The sequence below is a fragment of the Ursus arctos genome, unplaced genomic scaffold, assembly GCF_023065955.2.
Source record: "Ursus arctos isolate Adak ecotype North America unplaced genomic scaffold, UrsArc2.0 scaffold_5, whole genome shotgun sequence".
In the NCBI taxonomy this organism is placed as follows: Eukaryota; Metazoa; Chordata; class Mammalia; order Carnivora; family Ursidae; genus Ursus; species Ursus arctos.
Genome location: NW_026623067.1, coordinates 76,117,500 through 76,131,946, shown reverse-complemented (window position 1 = coordinate 76,131,946; position 14,447 = coordinate 76,117,500). Strand labels below are relative to the sequence as shown.

At 33.0% G+C, this 14,447-nt stretch overlaps 1 protein-coding gene across 1 annotated transcript in view; it reads left to right on the top strand.

Annotated features, from left to right (window-relative positions):
- SKIC3 (SKI3 subunit of superkiller complex) overlaps window positions 1-14,447 on the top strand; it is a 106,305-nt gene that overhangs the window by 52,655 nt on the left and 39,203 nt on the right. The window contains exons 33-38 of the mRNA XM_044383998.3: window positions 444-497; window positions 898-1,009; window positions 4,121-4,249; window positions 7,364-7,485; window positions 9,169-9,327; window positions 13,758-13,910. Of these exons, the coding sequence (XP_044239933.2) occupies window positions 444-497; window positions 898-1,009; window positions 4,121-4,249; window positions 7,364-7,485; window positions 9,169-9,327; window positions 13,758-13,910 (729 nt within the window). The remainder of the gene's footprint in view (window positions 1-443; window positions 498-897; window positions 1,010-4,120; window positions 4,250-7,363; window positions 7,486-9,168; window positions 9,328-13,757; window positions 13,911-14,447) is intronic.

Genomic DNA, 14,447 nt, shown 5'->3' with positions numbered 1-14,447 from the left:
CATTGATTTGCTTCAAGGTCCTCTGGCTGTTCATTTTACTAGGAACTACAGAAATTTTTAAAACACTATATTTTCATGGAGTAAAACCATGTTAATCCTAAAATAAGTTTGGGATTCTGTTTCTCTTTCAGTCTTTCTTTCACATTCTTTTATTGTTAGGAAATATGTACTTGTGTTTGGTGTAAAATTGTGTAACTTTTGCACCGTTAATGAGTATTTTAAAAGAGCAGAGTTGAAATGATTGTAGTAGAAAAGATTTTTTATAAAAATACTAAACTTAAAAAAAATACTAAACTTGTCTCTTAAAGCAGTAATCATTTGATACTTCAGGAGTTTGGAAGTTGTGACTGTGATAAAACAACTTTTCAAGTAATTTAGTGGAAAGATTTTCATCAGTTTATTTGTGAAAATTTATGCATTTATCTAAATATTTTCTATTATAGGGAGGTTCTGTAGCAGGAAATGTGGCTCATATTTTGGACTCGAATCATGGAAAGGTTAGTTTTCTTCAGTACAAAGGAAATGTCCTACTTGTTAAATAAAATTATTGATGGGGGCGCCTGGGTGGCTCAGTCGTTAAGCGTCTGCCTTCGGCTCAGGGCATGATCCTGGTGTTATGGGATCGAGCCCCACAACAGGCTCCTCCATTGGGAGCCTGCTTCTTCCTCTCCCACTCCCCCTGCTTGTGTTCCCTCTCTCTCTGGCTGTCTCTCTGTCAAATAAATAAATAAATAAAATCTTTAATAAATAAATAAGTAAAATTATTGATGAAACAATAAAATAATTTTTCTCCCTAGGTTTAGGAAGTCACATCATACCCGACATAGTCCTATTATTAGTCAGTTTGAAAGTCATGGAGCTATAAGGATAATTGGTTAACATTTTTCTTTTATGCAGAAGGCGTTACTGTACACTGCAGTAAATCAGTTAGCTATGGGAAGCAGTTCAGCAGAAACTGAAAACAATATTGCACTGAAGACCATTCAGAAAGCAGCTCTTCTTTCTCCAGGTGAATATAATATAATCCATTTCATTAATTCAGATTCTTTTGGTCTTACATTTGTGGCCTATAGGTAAAAGTTTGCATTTCATGAAATAAGGGAATTTTAAGAAAATATTCTAAGGTTTTGTATTTTATTTGATTATGTTGCTTTTGACTGCTGATAATTAAGAAATAATCAATTCTTGAAGCAGGCTGAAAGGAATATGTGCATAAAGATACTTTGTTACTCTTTATTGAAACTCTGAATTGTGTGTTTTTGAGAAGTAGTTTTATTTTTGTTTTCCATCATCTGGTTTCATGAGGTTTACCTATAGCTACTAAATTATTTAATGAACATATTTAGTTATTTTAGTTATTTTTATGGGTATTTAGCTCCTTAAAGAGTGGAGATAAGTCTTCTGGGGTAAATGTTAGAATGTCAAGGTGATCGCCTCACCTGAGTTAGCTCTTCTTTGTGTCTTTGATCACATTGATCACTGAGGAACTACCTATGACCACATAACTATACTTCCATTATCATTGCTAGAGGACTGGAATACCTGTCAGTGTGTATTTTTACATAATGGTATTTTTAATGTGAGATATAGAATTAAATAATTTTTTTTCCTGCAGAGCACTTCAAACATTTGTTAAATCAGAAAACTTTTGCTTTTGCCTAGGGACTGTTAGGAAGCAAATTGTACAAAGTAAGTCCAGTGTTATCTTCACAATAAATTTAAAGATCCTAACTAAACCGCAAAATATTTAATAATTACACAAACCAACATCTTGTTGTTTTTTGTTTCATTTATGTAATAGAACAATAAGAGACCCTAAACATTTGGATTTGTCTTTGTTATACATTGGATAAGGTTTTGATTTTTAGAGGTTATTTCAAGAAAGTATTAGATAGAATTACTCTCAAGGATTTTCATCATGGATCTAGTATGATAAAAGATCTGTTATCTTTTGATTGCATGAGTGGCATAAACTTTAGAAAGGTGAGATTGCCCAGGCAAGGTCTTCTGTAATGATCTTCTTGTTTTCCCATGTTATCTGGAGAAATACATACTCAAGGAATTAGAGTCATCATATTAAGCTGCTTAAAACAGGGACTGAGTAATGAAGCTGAGTGCCTGTTTGAGACTTGTTTTTGGAGTCCAGTGAAAGTAGATATAATTGTAGTTATGTGTAGTAGCTGTATACCTAATCCTTGTAGATCTTTATCCTTGTAGAACTTGTAGAACTATGTCAAAGTATAGTTTTGATAGATGGTATTCAAAGGAGTCTTTTCAGAAATTTAAATATAATCCCAAGAATTTAGAATTAAATAAAAAAATCCAGTTTCTGCTAGGTTAGTGCTTCTGTAATATTAAAAGGTATTTTTAGCAAATTATATTTAAAAACTTTTAGGTTCATAGTATATACATATATTATCACTTGGTTTCTTAGGGAATTTGAGTTGCTGATTATTTATGGAAGAGTTAATGAAAGCAGCAATTCTTTTGAATTGTGACAGAAGAAATTACTGCCATGTAATATCCTTTTCCTCTCTCCTGAAATTAAAACTATACCCTGAGATCCCTGAAGGAGTTCTTCACTTAATCTTAGAAATAAGTTAATATTCAGAAACTGAGTCCACTTCATTTGGAATTTTGGGTATTAGGCCTGATGACACCTGAGCCATCATCTAGTTCACTTGCCTTGTTTTATAGAAAAATGAGTCCTTAAGGGAAAGCTGGCACACATTTAGCTAGGGGCATTGTTAGAACTAAAACCCAGATCTAAGACTTAGTCACGTGTCCTTCATTATACAATAATCAGATCTTATGAATTCTAAGGAATGGTTCCCATTTCCTTATTCTGGAATTTGATTATATCTTTTGTTATTTAAAATAAGGTAGTCATTGTCTTGGGCAGAAATTATTTTATAATATGGAGATATGCATTTAATTTTTTGTAAAAATTTTTTATCTGCCTAAGATTTCTAATGATTCCTGTACTATTAGCAGTAATACTGATCTTCTATAAGTGAAGTAGATATACATTTCAGGCATTTGATAGGGGATATATATTGGATGGAACAGTTAGATAAGAAAAAATATAAAACTTAAGCTAAAATTTTTGTTTAAATGACTATATTGTTAACTAGCTCCCCTGTGGGATTTTAAAATTATTTGTCTTTTTGTTTGTTTGTTTGTTTGTTTGGGGGTTTTTTGGGAAGATTTTATTTTTAAGTAATCTCTACACCCAATGTGGGGCTCAGACTCCCAACCTTGAGATCAAGAGTTGCATGCTCTACCAACTGAGCCAGCCAGGGGCCCCAAAATTATTTTTTTAAGCATAACAGGACTAAGATAGTGATCATGCAAATATTAACCTGTAAAATATGACTTAAGACCAAAAAATAAAAACTCTTCTAAGTTCTAAATTCTTTTTCACCTTCTTTTCACAACTACCTTTTTTTAAAAGAGGCATCTATATATGCATTATCTTTATTATTACCGCCTCAGTCCACTGCTCCCCCTCTCCTCTGAAGCTGCTGTCAAGGTGTAAAGGAAAGAAGGAAAGATCAAATCAATGAAAGGATATATATAATCCTAGAATTGCTTCACTTGGAATGATAAAATGACTTTCATGCTTGGCTGTTAGAACATAGGTAAATGGAGTTGTCTTGAGCTTTTCCGTTGGCTCGAACTTTTCTTAAAAACTGAGAAATAGTATTATCTTGCTTTTCCTATGACTGAACCTTTAATACAGGGTTTGAGTGATGACCATAAGTGTCTCTTTGAGACTTGCCCTTGGTGTCCAGTGAAAGTGAATATAATTGACTTTTCCACAGTAGCACCGTACTCTAGGCAACTGAGCTAACCAGCCATGGAAGAGCTTAATAGGATATTTTTCATCCCCTGCTGTATTTTGAAAAAAAGGCAAATCTTGAAGGATGAATATAGTAATGTGTCTTCTGAAAAGAAGTATAAATTCATTTCCTTTAAGAAAATGGAGTTTTTCTAGAGATATAACTTATTTTTTTTTAATTTAATTTGTTGGTATTTATAAACTATTAGTCTCATTTTTTATAGTTTCTCAGCAATATGTTGATATTAACAAGCCTTCTAACTACATTCCTCTGTTCAGGTGATCCTGCTGTCTGGGCTGGGCTAATGGCAGCCTGTCATGCTGATGACAAACTGGCTCTAGTGAACAACACTCAGCCAAAGAGAATGGATTTGTACTTGGCACTGTTGTCTGCTGTTTCTGCTTCAAGTAAGTTAAAAAAAAAAAAAAACATTTTATACACAATGAATTCAGGGTAAAGTACTCAGAAGGATATTGCAAAAGGGTGGTGGGCACAATTAGCCCTCCACTAAAGGCTGAATAATCTCATCTGACAAAACAAGCCTTGAAAAGATGAAATCATTTTCTAGAGGCTTAACTGCATACAGAAGAAAGCTCAAGAACGTTACAGGAATACAGAATGTTCAGCATTCAACAAGGTAAAATTTACAATGTCTGGTGTCCAGTTAAAACTTAATAGGCATGCAAAGAGGTAGAAAAGTACTGCCCATAGTGAGATAAATCAATCAATAGAAACAGATCCACAGATGACATGCTAGAAATCTCTTTAAAATGTAATTGACTCTTTAAAGCACATATTATGACAATAGCACAAAGAACAGGAGGAGAAACAGAAATATTCTGTTGTAAAATGTTTATACTGTGAAGTGGTATAATATTACTTAAAGGTAGACTGTGGCAGGTTAAAGATGAATACTTTAAAATGTTAAGTAGATACTAAATAAAGTTATAGCTAATAAGCCACCAGGTAGATACAAGGAAATCATAAAAAATAATTCAAAGAAGAGGAAAAAGGAACAAAGACTTAGATAAGACAGATAGAAAATAAGTAACACATTAGAGTTAAACCCAACCATATCAATAGTCAAGTTAAATGGTCTAAACACCCCAGTTAAAAGACAGAAACTGTCAGATTGAATAAAAAAGCAAGAGCCAACTATACACTTCCTAAAAGAAACAGATGAAATATAAATTTATATTTAAAGACAAAAATAGCCTAAAAAGTAAAAGGTTGGAAGAAGACATACCATGCCAACACTAATCAAAAGAAAGTTGGAATGGCAATACTAATTTCAGACAAATTGGATTTCAGAGCAAAGGATATTGCCAGTGATAAGGAAGGTCATTTCAATGGAACCGGTTCATCAAGAGGACATAATAGTGCTAAGCATTTAGGCACTAAGTAGCAGATCTTCAAAACATATAAAATCTGCATTGTATTTTACAATCAAATAGGTAGAAAAAAACTTGTGAAAAAAATGTATGAAGCAAAAACTTACAGAATTGAAAGGAGAGACAGACAAATCCACAATTATGTGGTTAGAGGTTCAGTACTCTTTGGTAATTGACAAAACAATTGAACTAAAAAGTCGGTAAAGATATAATAAAGACTTGAACAACACTGTCAACTAAATTGACCTAATTGACACTTACGGAGTACTTCTAATAATAGCATTGTCAAGTGCACACAGAACATCTACCTACCTATCTTATGGCCCATAAAAAATTCTAAGTAAATTTAAAAGACTTCAAATCATATATAAAGCGTATTGTCTTAATGCAATAGAATTAAGTTAAAAACCAGTAACAGAAAAATATCTGGAAAATTCGCAAATATTTAAAAACTAAATAACATACTTCTAAATAATCCAGTTTAAAGAATAAGCCAAAAGGGAAGTTAGAAAATATTTGAACCATTTGAATGAGAAGGAAAAAAACATTTCGGAGTTCTACAATGTAGAGCAATGTAGACATTAGGAAATAAGGAAGCCTTCAAATCAGTGATCTCAGCTTCTCTGTAAGAACAAGAAAAAGGAAGAGGAACTTATACTCAAAGTAAGCAGAAGAAAAGAAGTAATAAATAGTAACGATCAGTGAAATAGGAAACAGAAAATCAACAAAATTGAAAACTAGTTTTTTGAGAAGATCCACAGAAGTTGATAAGCCTCTAGCCAGACATCAGGAATGAAAGAGGGTATGTCACTATAGCTATATAAAGGCTAATCAGAGGACTTTGTGAGCAAGTTGACACCATTAAATTTGGCAATTTAGATGAAATAGACAAATTCCTTAAAAGACACTAAGCTCACTTAAGAAGAAATAAATAAACTGAACAGCTTTGTATCTGTTAAAGACACTGAAGTTATAGTTAAAAATCTTCCCACAAGGGGCGCCTGGGTGGCACAGCGGTTAAGCGTCTGCCTTCGGCTCAGGGCGTGATCCCGGCGTTATGGGATCGAGCCCCACATCAGGCTCTTCCGCTATGAGCCTGCTTCTTCCTCTCCCACTCCCCCTGCTTGTGTTCCCTCTCTCGCTGGCTGTCTCTATCTCTGTCAAATAAATAAATAAAATTTAAAAAAAAAAAAAATCTTCCCACAAAGTAAACTCCAGGACCAGATGGCTTCATTGATGAATTCTCCCAAACATTTAAGGAAGAAATAATACCAGTTCTATATAAACCCTTCCCGAAAATAGAAAAGTTGGTGGTTCTTCCTCTGTGTGGCCAGCATTACCCTGTCACCAAAAGCAGGCAAAGACTTTAACAAGAATACTACAAATGCAGGAATTCATAATAAACTGTAGCAATTCAAATCCAACAACGCATAAAAAAGATAACAATATATCATGATCAAGTGGGGTTTATCCTAGGAATATAGTCCTTTACATTGGAAATGTAATTTACCATGTTTATAGTTGTAAAAGTGCTAGACAAAGGGTCTCTACTTTATGATTCCATTTATGTGAAATTTGAGAGAATGCAAACTGATCCATTGTGTCTGAAAATAATTAGCGGTTGCCTGTAGACAGACAGTAAGAGGAGAGGTATGTGGGGGGCAGAATTGATTACAAAGGGGTAGGGCGAAACTCTTTATGATGATGCATATGTTCATTATCTTGATTGTAGTGATGGTTCATAGATATATGCTCATGTCAAAAGTCTTCGGATTGTACAGTTTGAATATGTGCATATGTGCAATTTATCATATATCAGTTATAGCACAGTAAATATTTAATTTTTTCAGTGAATTATTTTTAGTTTTACTGTAGATAAAGTGATTTTTTTATGTAAATCACAGGTCTATAAAGTTTTAAGTTATTTGTCCACAAATATTCCTACCATGAAACTTTTCAGAAACCTGGCATGTATTAAGATAGTCTATGGTATTCCTGTAATACATGTAAGTTTTAAAAATTATATATGCCTGTTAAGTCTAATTGTAATACTTCTTTAGCAACTAATTACTCCTCTGAGAACATGTTATAAATTGCAGAAGAAAGTAACACTGACATTTTTGTTAACAGTTAAAGACAAAGAATTCCTTAAGGATTATAACCAATCTCTTGAAAAGTGGTCTCTCTCCCAAGCTGTCACTGGTCTAATAGACACAGGAAGAATATCTGAAGCTGAAGCCCTCTGCACAAAGGTATTATTATGAAATGGAGCATTGAGATTTAGGGATTCTTATCTTACTTAGAAGATAACATTAAACATGGAATGCATGTTATTTAAAGGACATGTGGTGGTGGTGATGATAGTGATGATGATGATGACACCACCCAACATTTACTAGTACTTCCTGTAAGCCAGTCAGTACATTTAGCAATTTGTATTTGAACTTCACAAGAATATATGACATAAATACTTACTATTATTCCCTTTTTATAAGTGGATAAGCTAAGCCTTAGAGAAAGTAAGTAATTTACACTAGAGTTCACAGCTAGAAAATGATAGAGTTGCCATTTGAACTCACATTTTGTCTGACTCTAGGACTCAGGGACTTCATAGGTCTTTGTTGGGGGGTACCGTTATAGACGACGTCTTTTCCTTTGATTTCTGCTTACTGCCTTCAGAATGGTATATTTTCTGGCATCTCTGTATTTTTCTAAAGCCCTGAACCATAGAAAGACAATGAGGAGTAAGTGGGTGAGTGAAGCTACCTTTTGCATACCTGGATTATACGCTTTGTGCGTAAATCCTTAGCACCTTGCCTAACACATAGTAGGGGCTCAATAAATATGTATTGAATGAGTGAATCAGTTTCATAAACCTACTCAGAAATAATTGAAAGAATAATACGAGTTTTAAACATCACTTTTTCTGAAAACATCTTTTTTCATAAATACTTACCAGATTGAGATTGTATTTTCTTTCTAGAAATTTTTTGGGGGGGCAGGAGGGCAGGCAGAGATGAATTTTACAGAGAAAGAAGAATGGGTCTTCGAAGATACCTTTGGTGTTTGAATTCTCTGAAAAGCAGAATAATAAATTTTCTCTTTTATTGAAGAATTCCATCTAAATTCAGGACAGATTAGTATTATGCAGTGAGTGTTTAATAAGCAACTGACAGTTGCCACGCTCTCTCTGACAGAATAAGAGATAGTTTTATGAATCTTATTATTTTTTTGTTCCAATCTCTTAGAAGAAAGCAATCACATATATTTAAGACTATGACTTAATTTAAAAAATAAAGAAGTATATTTTTGAGGGACAAGCAATAAAGAAGGAAATGTTTAAAACAGTGGAAGACTTGTTTAGAGAAGTTTCTTAAATTTCATATATATAGGGAAGGAGGTACATATATATATATATGATTCTATGTGTGTGCTTGTGTATAAATAATGGCTTAGGGAAATGGGTATATGAGTCATTTCTCTTACAGTGTTTAGTAAGTCTATGCCTAGAGAAGGACATCTAATGAATATCTTTGTGAAGAGATTGAAAAAGGAAAAAAAAAGCTATAGCTCTTCTTATCTAGTTTCTTCCAATAAGGAATAGTGTTAGCCTTCACTATTCATTTTATGTATTTTTAATTCACTTATTTACATTCAGAACTTAAGTTTTTCAGGATATCACCTAAGAATAAAACAAGTCAAAAGACAAACTAAATCTAAAATAAATGACTTAAAAACTACAGTAATAGCATTATCAGTTTTAATTTAAATGTGAAGTTTGATATTCTTAAGATGTTCATTGTTTTATTTATTTTACTTTTGCAGTTCTTAATTTTTTTCAGATTTTTTTTTTTCCCAACATGGAGAATAGCTTAATTGCCACTTAACATTCAAGAATCTATCTGATGTATTTCTATTTGGGGTTTAAATTTTAGAATTTAAAAAGTAACCCTGATCAGCCAGCTGTTATCTTACTTTTGAGACAAGTTCAGTGTAAACCACTCCTGGAGTCACAAAGCCCTCTCCCAGACGCTGTACTTGAAGAGCTGCAAAAAGCAGTCATGTCCAACTCCGCCTCTGTTCCAGCGTGGCAGGTAAATTTTCTCCTCTCATACGTGAGTCCTGAATTAGAATGCTGCATGATACTGGATGAAAGCAGGGGTTAAGCTCCATTTTGTTGTGTTGCCTTTAAACTCACCGTATATCATTTTCAAGATTTAGAGTATGCTGTATTGTGATTAGGAAGACTAAGGAAGTTTAATACTAATTTAGGATCTGCTGCTACCGTGCTTCAAAGCTTTTTAAATTGTTGATTATAAATTTCCTCGATTTAAAACAATGTTGAGAATACTGTCTTTTACATGGTGTTGATGTAAGAGAGCTAAAGAAGTGTTTCGAACATTTTGTCATGATGTTAACTCTACGTTTAGAGAGAATCATTGTAGTTTTTCTTTAGCTACAATGTAGGTAACGCATGGATTTTGATGATTACTTAATGTTTTTTGAAACAGTTATGGATACCTGAGTCAACAGAATGTCCTTTTAACCGGCTCTGGTTATCTACAATGACAAACACATAATGATCACCATGTACTTTATTCTTATTGATGTTAAAACACAGAAAAACATGTAATTACTGTATTCAGTTTACTACAGTTTCCACTGTGCTCCAGAGAAAGTTATCAAAGGGGCTTTTTGATGTCGATTTTACAGAAGCTTATTTTACTATAATTTGTTCTTCATTTTGATCTTTCATTAAAACAACTTTTTGATGTTCCTGCTTAAAAAGATTATCTAAAGGCATAAAGTAGTTTGATTATGTAAGCTAAGTCTGCTTTTTACCCTAATCATTGGAGGAAGATGGTGCTTTTTTTCCCTCTCTTCAAGTTTGCCATATGAGAGTTAAGATAATATAATTCTGAGGTCAAATGGATACTGATGATTTCATCATCAAGAGGAAAATACCTTGTCAAACTAAAAGGGAAAAATTAAAAGATAAACTATATAGGAAGTAGAGTCTTAAGAGATAATGTGTGTTTTCTTTTATATTATGATATAATCCACAAAGGATAGAGTATAAAAATCTTAAAAGTACCCCTCATTACGTTTTTACTAACATACACACCTGTTTAGCTGCCACTTATATGAAGATACAGAACATTTCCAGTAACCTAGTTGCCTCCCCATGCCTCTCTCTGATTTCCCCCTATTTCACATAAAAAGGAGAAGCACTATTCTGACTTCTGTCACTTCTGTCTAGTTTTCCTGTTTTTGAACATCTCGTGAACAGACTATTCTTTTGTATCTGGTTACTTTCATTCAGTGTCATGTGTGAGACTCATTTTGTTGTTTCAACAAACTCATGTTTGTTGTAGGCATAGTTTTTCCATTTCATCGTACGAATATACACTTGATGGACATTTGGATTATTTCCAGGTTTTGGCTATCCTGAGTAATGCTGCTACGTCTGCCCTTACCTGTGCCTTTCAGTGGGTGATAAGGGATATGTGTATTTACTCTGGTAGATCCTGTCAAACAGTCTTCTAAAATGGTTGTCCATTTGATGTTCCCACCAGCAAATGTTGAGCATTCCAACTGCTGATATTGCTAGATGTGATTAATAGTTCCCTTTTCGGTAGGTGGGTAATAGTATCCTGTGGTAGTTTTAACTTGAATTTACCTGACTGATGATGTTGAGCCAGTTTTCATATGCTTACTGAACCTTTGGATGTCCTCTTTATAAAGTGCCTTTTCTTTTGTTTTTCGTGGGCTGTTTTTTTTTTTTTTAATTGATTTTTGGAATTCATTGTATTTTCTGGATTGAAGCGCATTTTGGGTATTTGTATTGCACATATTTTCTCACGTCTGTACCTTGGCTTAGCATTCTGTTAATATTATTTTTTGATGAATAGTTCTTAATTTTAATGAAATCTAACTTACCATTTTTTGATAGTTAATGCTTTATTGAAATGTTCTATTTAAGAATGCTTTGCTTACTTTAAGCTCCTGAAGATATTTTTTTGTTTTCCTTTAGAAATTTTTGTTTTACATTTCACATGTTAGGTATATGATCCATCCAGGATTAATTTTTGTTAGTGTTGTAGGATCAAAGTTCATTCCTTTCTTATGTGTATCATAAGATAGACATATCTTATGGATATGTCTATCCATAGATATGGATATGGACAAAAACATTGTCCCAGCATCATTCCTTGAAAAGACTATTCTGTACCCACTGAACTGTAGTGATGCTTTTGTCATAAATCAGGTGACTGTATCCATAGGTCTCATAGGGCTCCTTCTTTTCCATTATCTATTTGTTTATTCTTGCTTATAGCTTTATAATTAGTTTTTATGTGTGGAGGTGATATTAAGACCTCCAACTTCTTTTGTTCTCCTTCAAGTGTCTAAAGTCATTTTAGGTTTTTTGCAATTGCATATAAATTGTCAATTACCCTGCCTCCTTCCCCCACAAACAAAAGTCCCGCTAGGATTTTGATTGGAATTACATGAATCTGTAGTCTAATTTGGGGAGGACTGGTAAAGTAATACCACTGAATTTCTCTATCCACAAATGTGGTATTTTCCTCAAATTATTTAGGTTCTAAATTTCTCTCAGTCGTGTTTTACAATTTTCATTGTAGAGGTCTTTTACATTTTTTTGTGTTAAATTTATAAGTAGGTGGTTGATATTTTTTGTTGGATTACAGATGGTATTTTTTTCTTGTATGTTAGCTTTAAACACTTAGAAATGCAGTTGATATTTATATGTTGACCCTCAACAACCTTGCTGAATTCACTTATTTTTTTAAACGATTTTAGGTTTTCTGTATACACAATTATGTCATTTGTAAATAATAAAGTTTTACTTTCTCTTTCCAATATTTGTATATTGATTTTTTTTCTTGCCTTATTGCACTGTTTATAACCTTGAATACACATGTTAAATAGAAGTGGTGGTAAGACAAGTGAACATTCTTTTTCTTATTCTCAACCTAACGTAGAAAGCATTTACTATTTCATAATTACATATGATTTTTGTTGTAGGTTTTATCATATTATATATATATAGGATATATCATTTATCATATCATGTTCATGATACACCCTCTTTGTAATGTTTGGAAAATCTGTAATGTTTTTCCCTTTTTCATTCTTATATTGGTAATTGTGTTTTCTAAATTTTTTCTTGATAATAGCAGTTTTATTAACTTTTCAAAGAACCAGCTTTTTGTTTTGTTTTTCTTCATTATACTTTATTTACATGTTATTGATTTCTTTTCTATATTATTTTTGCTTTCTTTGGATTTAGATTTTCTTTTCCCTAGTTTCTTCAGATAGAAACTTACAGCATAGATTTTCCATCTTTCTCCAATATATGCATCCCCCAAGATTTTATGTAGTGCTTTCATTGGCATTCATTTGAAAATGTTTTCTAATTCCCATTGGGATTTCTTCTTTGATCCATGTGAGTTTTTTCTTTTTGCTTTTTCATTTTTGGGGGGTGGGGGTTTTTTCTGTTCGTTTTTTTGAGAGAGAGAGTGTTAGAATGAGAGCGAATGGGGTCGGGGAGGGGTGCAGGGGAATCTTTAGCGCAACCCTGAGATGATGACTTGAGCTGAAATCAAGAGTCAGACACTTAACTGACTGAGCCACCCAGGTGTCCTGATCCGTGTTTTTTTCTGAAGCATGTGGTAAAATTTCTCATATGGGAGAGGAGGATTTTTTTCAGTTATCTGTTACTGATTTTCAGTTTAATTTCACTTAATCGGAGTAGACTGTATAATTTCAGTTCTCTGAAATGTGACCCAGTATATGGTCAGATTTAGAAGATGTTGCATATACGTTTTCACTGAATATGTGTACTGCAGTTACTGAGTATAGTTTTCTAAATGTATCATTTAAGTCAAGTTGATTAATTGTTTAAATCTTCTATATCCTTATTGAGTCTTTTGTCTGTTTCTTTACCATTAATGAGATAGGTGTGTTAAAATCTCCAACTTTGATTCTGCATTTGAGTAGTTTTTTCCCTTTCATTTCTGTGAACTTTTGCTTCATTAATTCTGTGTCTATATTAGGTGAATACAAATGTGGGAGTGTTATATCTTCCAATTAATTGATTCTTATAATTATGAAACAGTTCCTTTTATTTCTTCATATTTCTTGTCTGCACGTCTACTTTGTTGGAGGTTAATACAGCTATACAAACTTCTTTTTGAGCAGTATTTACATGATATATCTGATTTTACATTCCATTTTGACTTTGTTCCTGACTTCCCATCATGGAAGACTCTTTAAAAAGACTTTGAAGTGGTGTGGCTAGTAAGCTATTGCTGATAAAATGGGCAGAATGTCTACTCCTTTCTTAACCTATGATTTTTGGATGTTGGGGGGCACAAAAACTTACCAATAATTAAATTAAAAATTTAAGTTCATCGAAGTTTATTGAATTTATTGGAAGTAGAGTGCCACACTATGTACTAAATTTAAATTCTTTCGGTTCTGTTCTCTTTCTGTTCCTCAGTGGCTGGCATACATATATCAGTCCCAAGGAATGATGGGTGCTGCAGAGATGTGTTATAGAAAGAGTCTACAAGTAGCATCCCAACAGGGCAGTTGGAGTGGGAAGCTGTCGAGTCTGTTGAGACTAGCTCTCCTTGCTTTAAAAGCCTATATGGTAAGATCATATTATAATTATGATGATGAAAAAACTGATTCTTTTATTTTTCTTTAAGATGACAATGCTTTCTGTTGAGTTCTTGTTGTTTCTTCACCTTCTTGTGTGGCCTCCTCATAGACTTTGTATTTGGGCTTTTGATGGAAATAAGAGTAATGTAAATCCATAGATTCCAGCAGAACATTGTCATTGTTTGGGGAAGAAAAAAACAAAGATTACAATTTAAAAGTTGAATTATGACAGAATATACATATTTGTTTCCTGTTTATAAGTTAGAATTAACCCAGGTACTCATCTGTGACAAAGGTGCCAGTGATTTAACATTTCAGTCATTTCTCAGTTAAATTTGACATTCTATAAGAAGGACTTATAATAATTTTTTGTTTGACACCTGTTTTTTGATACAAGGTTAGATATATTAATCTAGAAGTCTTCAGTACTAGCATGGAAAACTCTAAAATAAATGTTTAAGTGTGTGTGTGCTTTGGGGGGCAAACTGCCGAACAGTGTATATGATATTCTATTTGAGGGTATGTG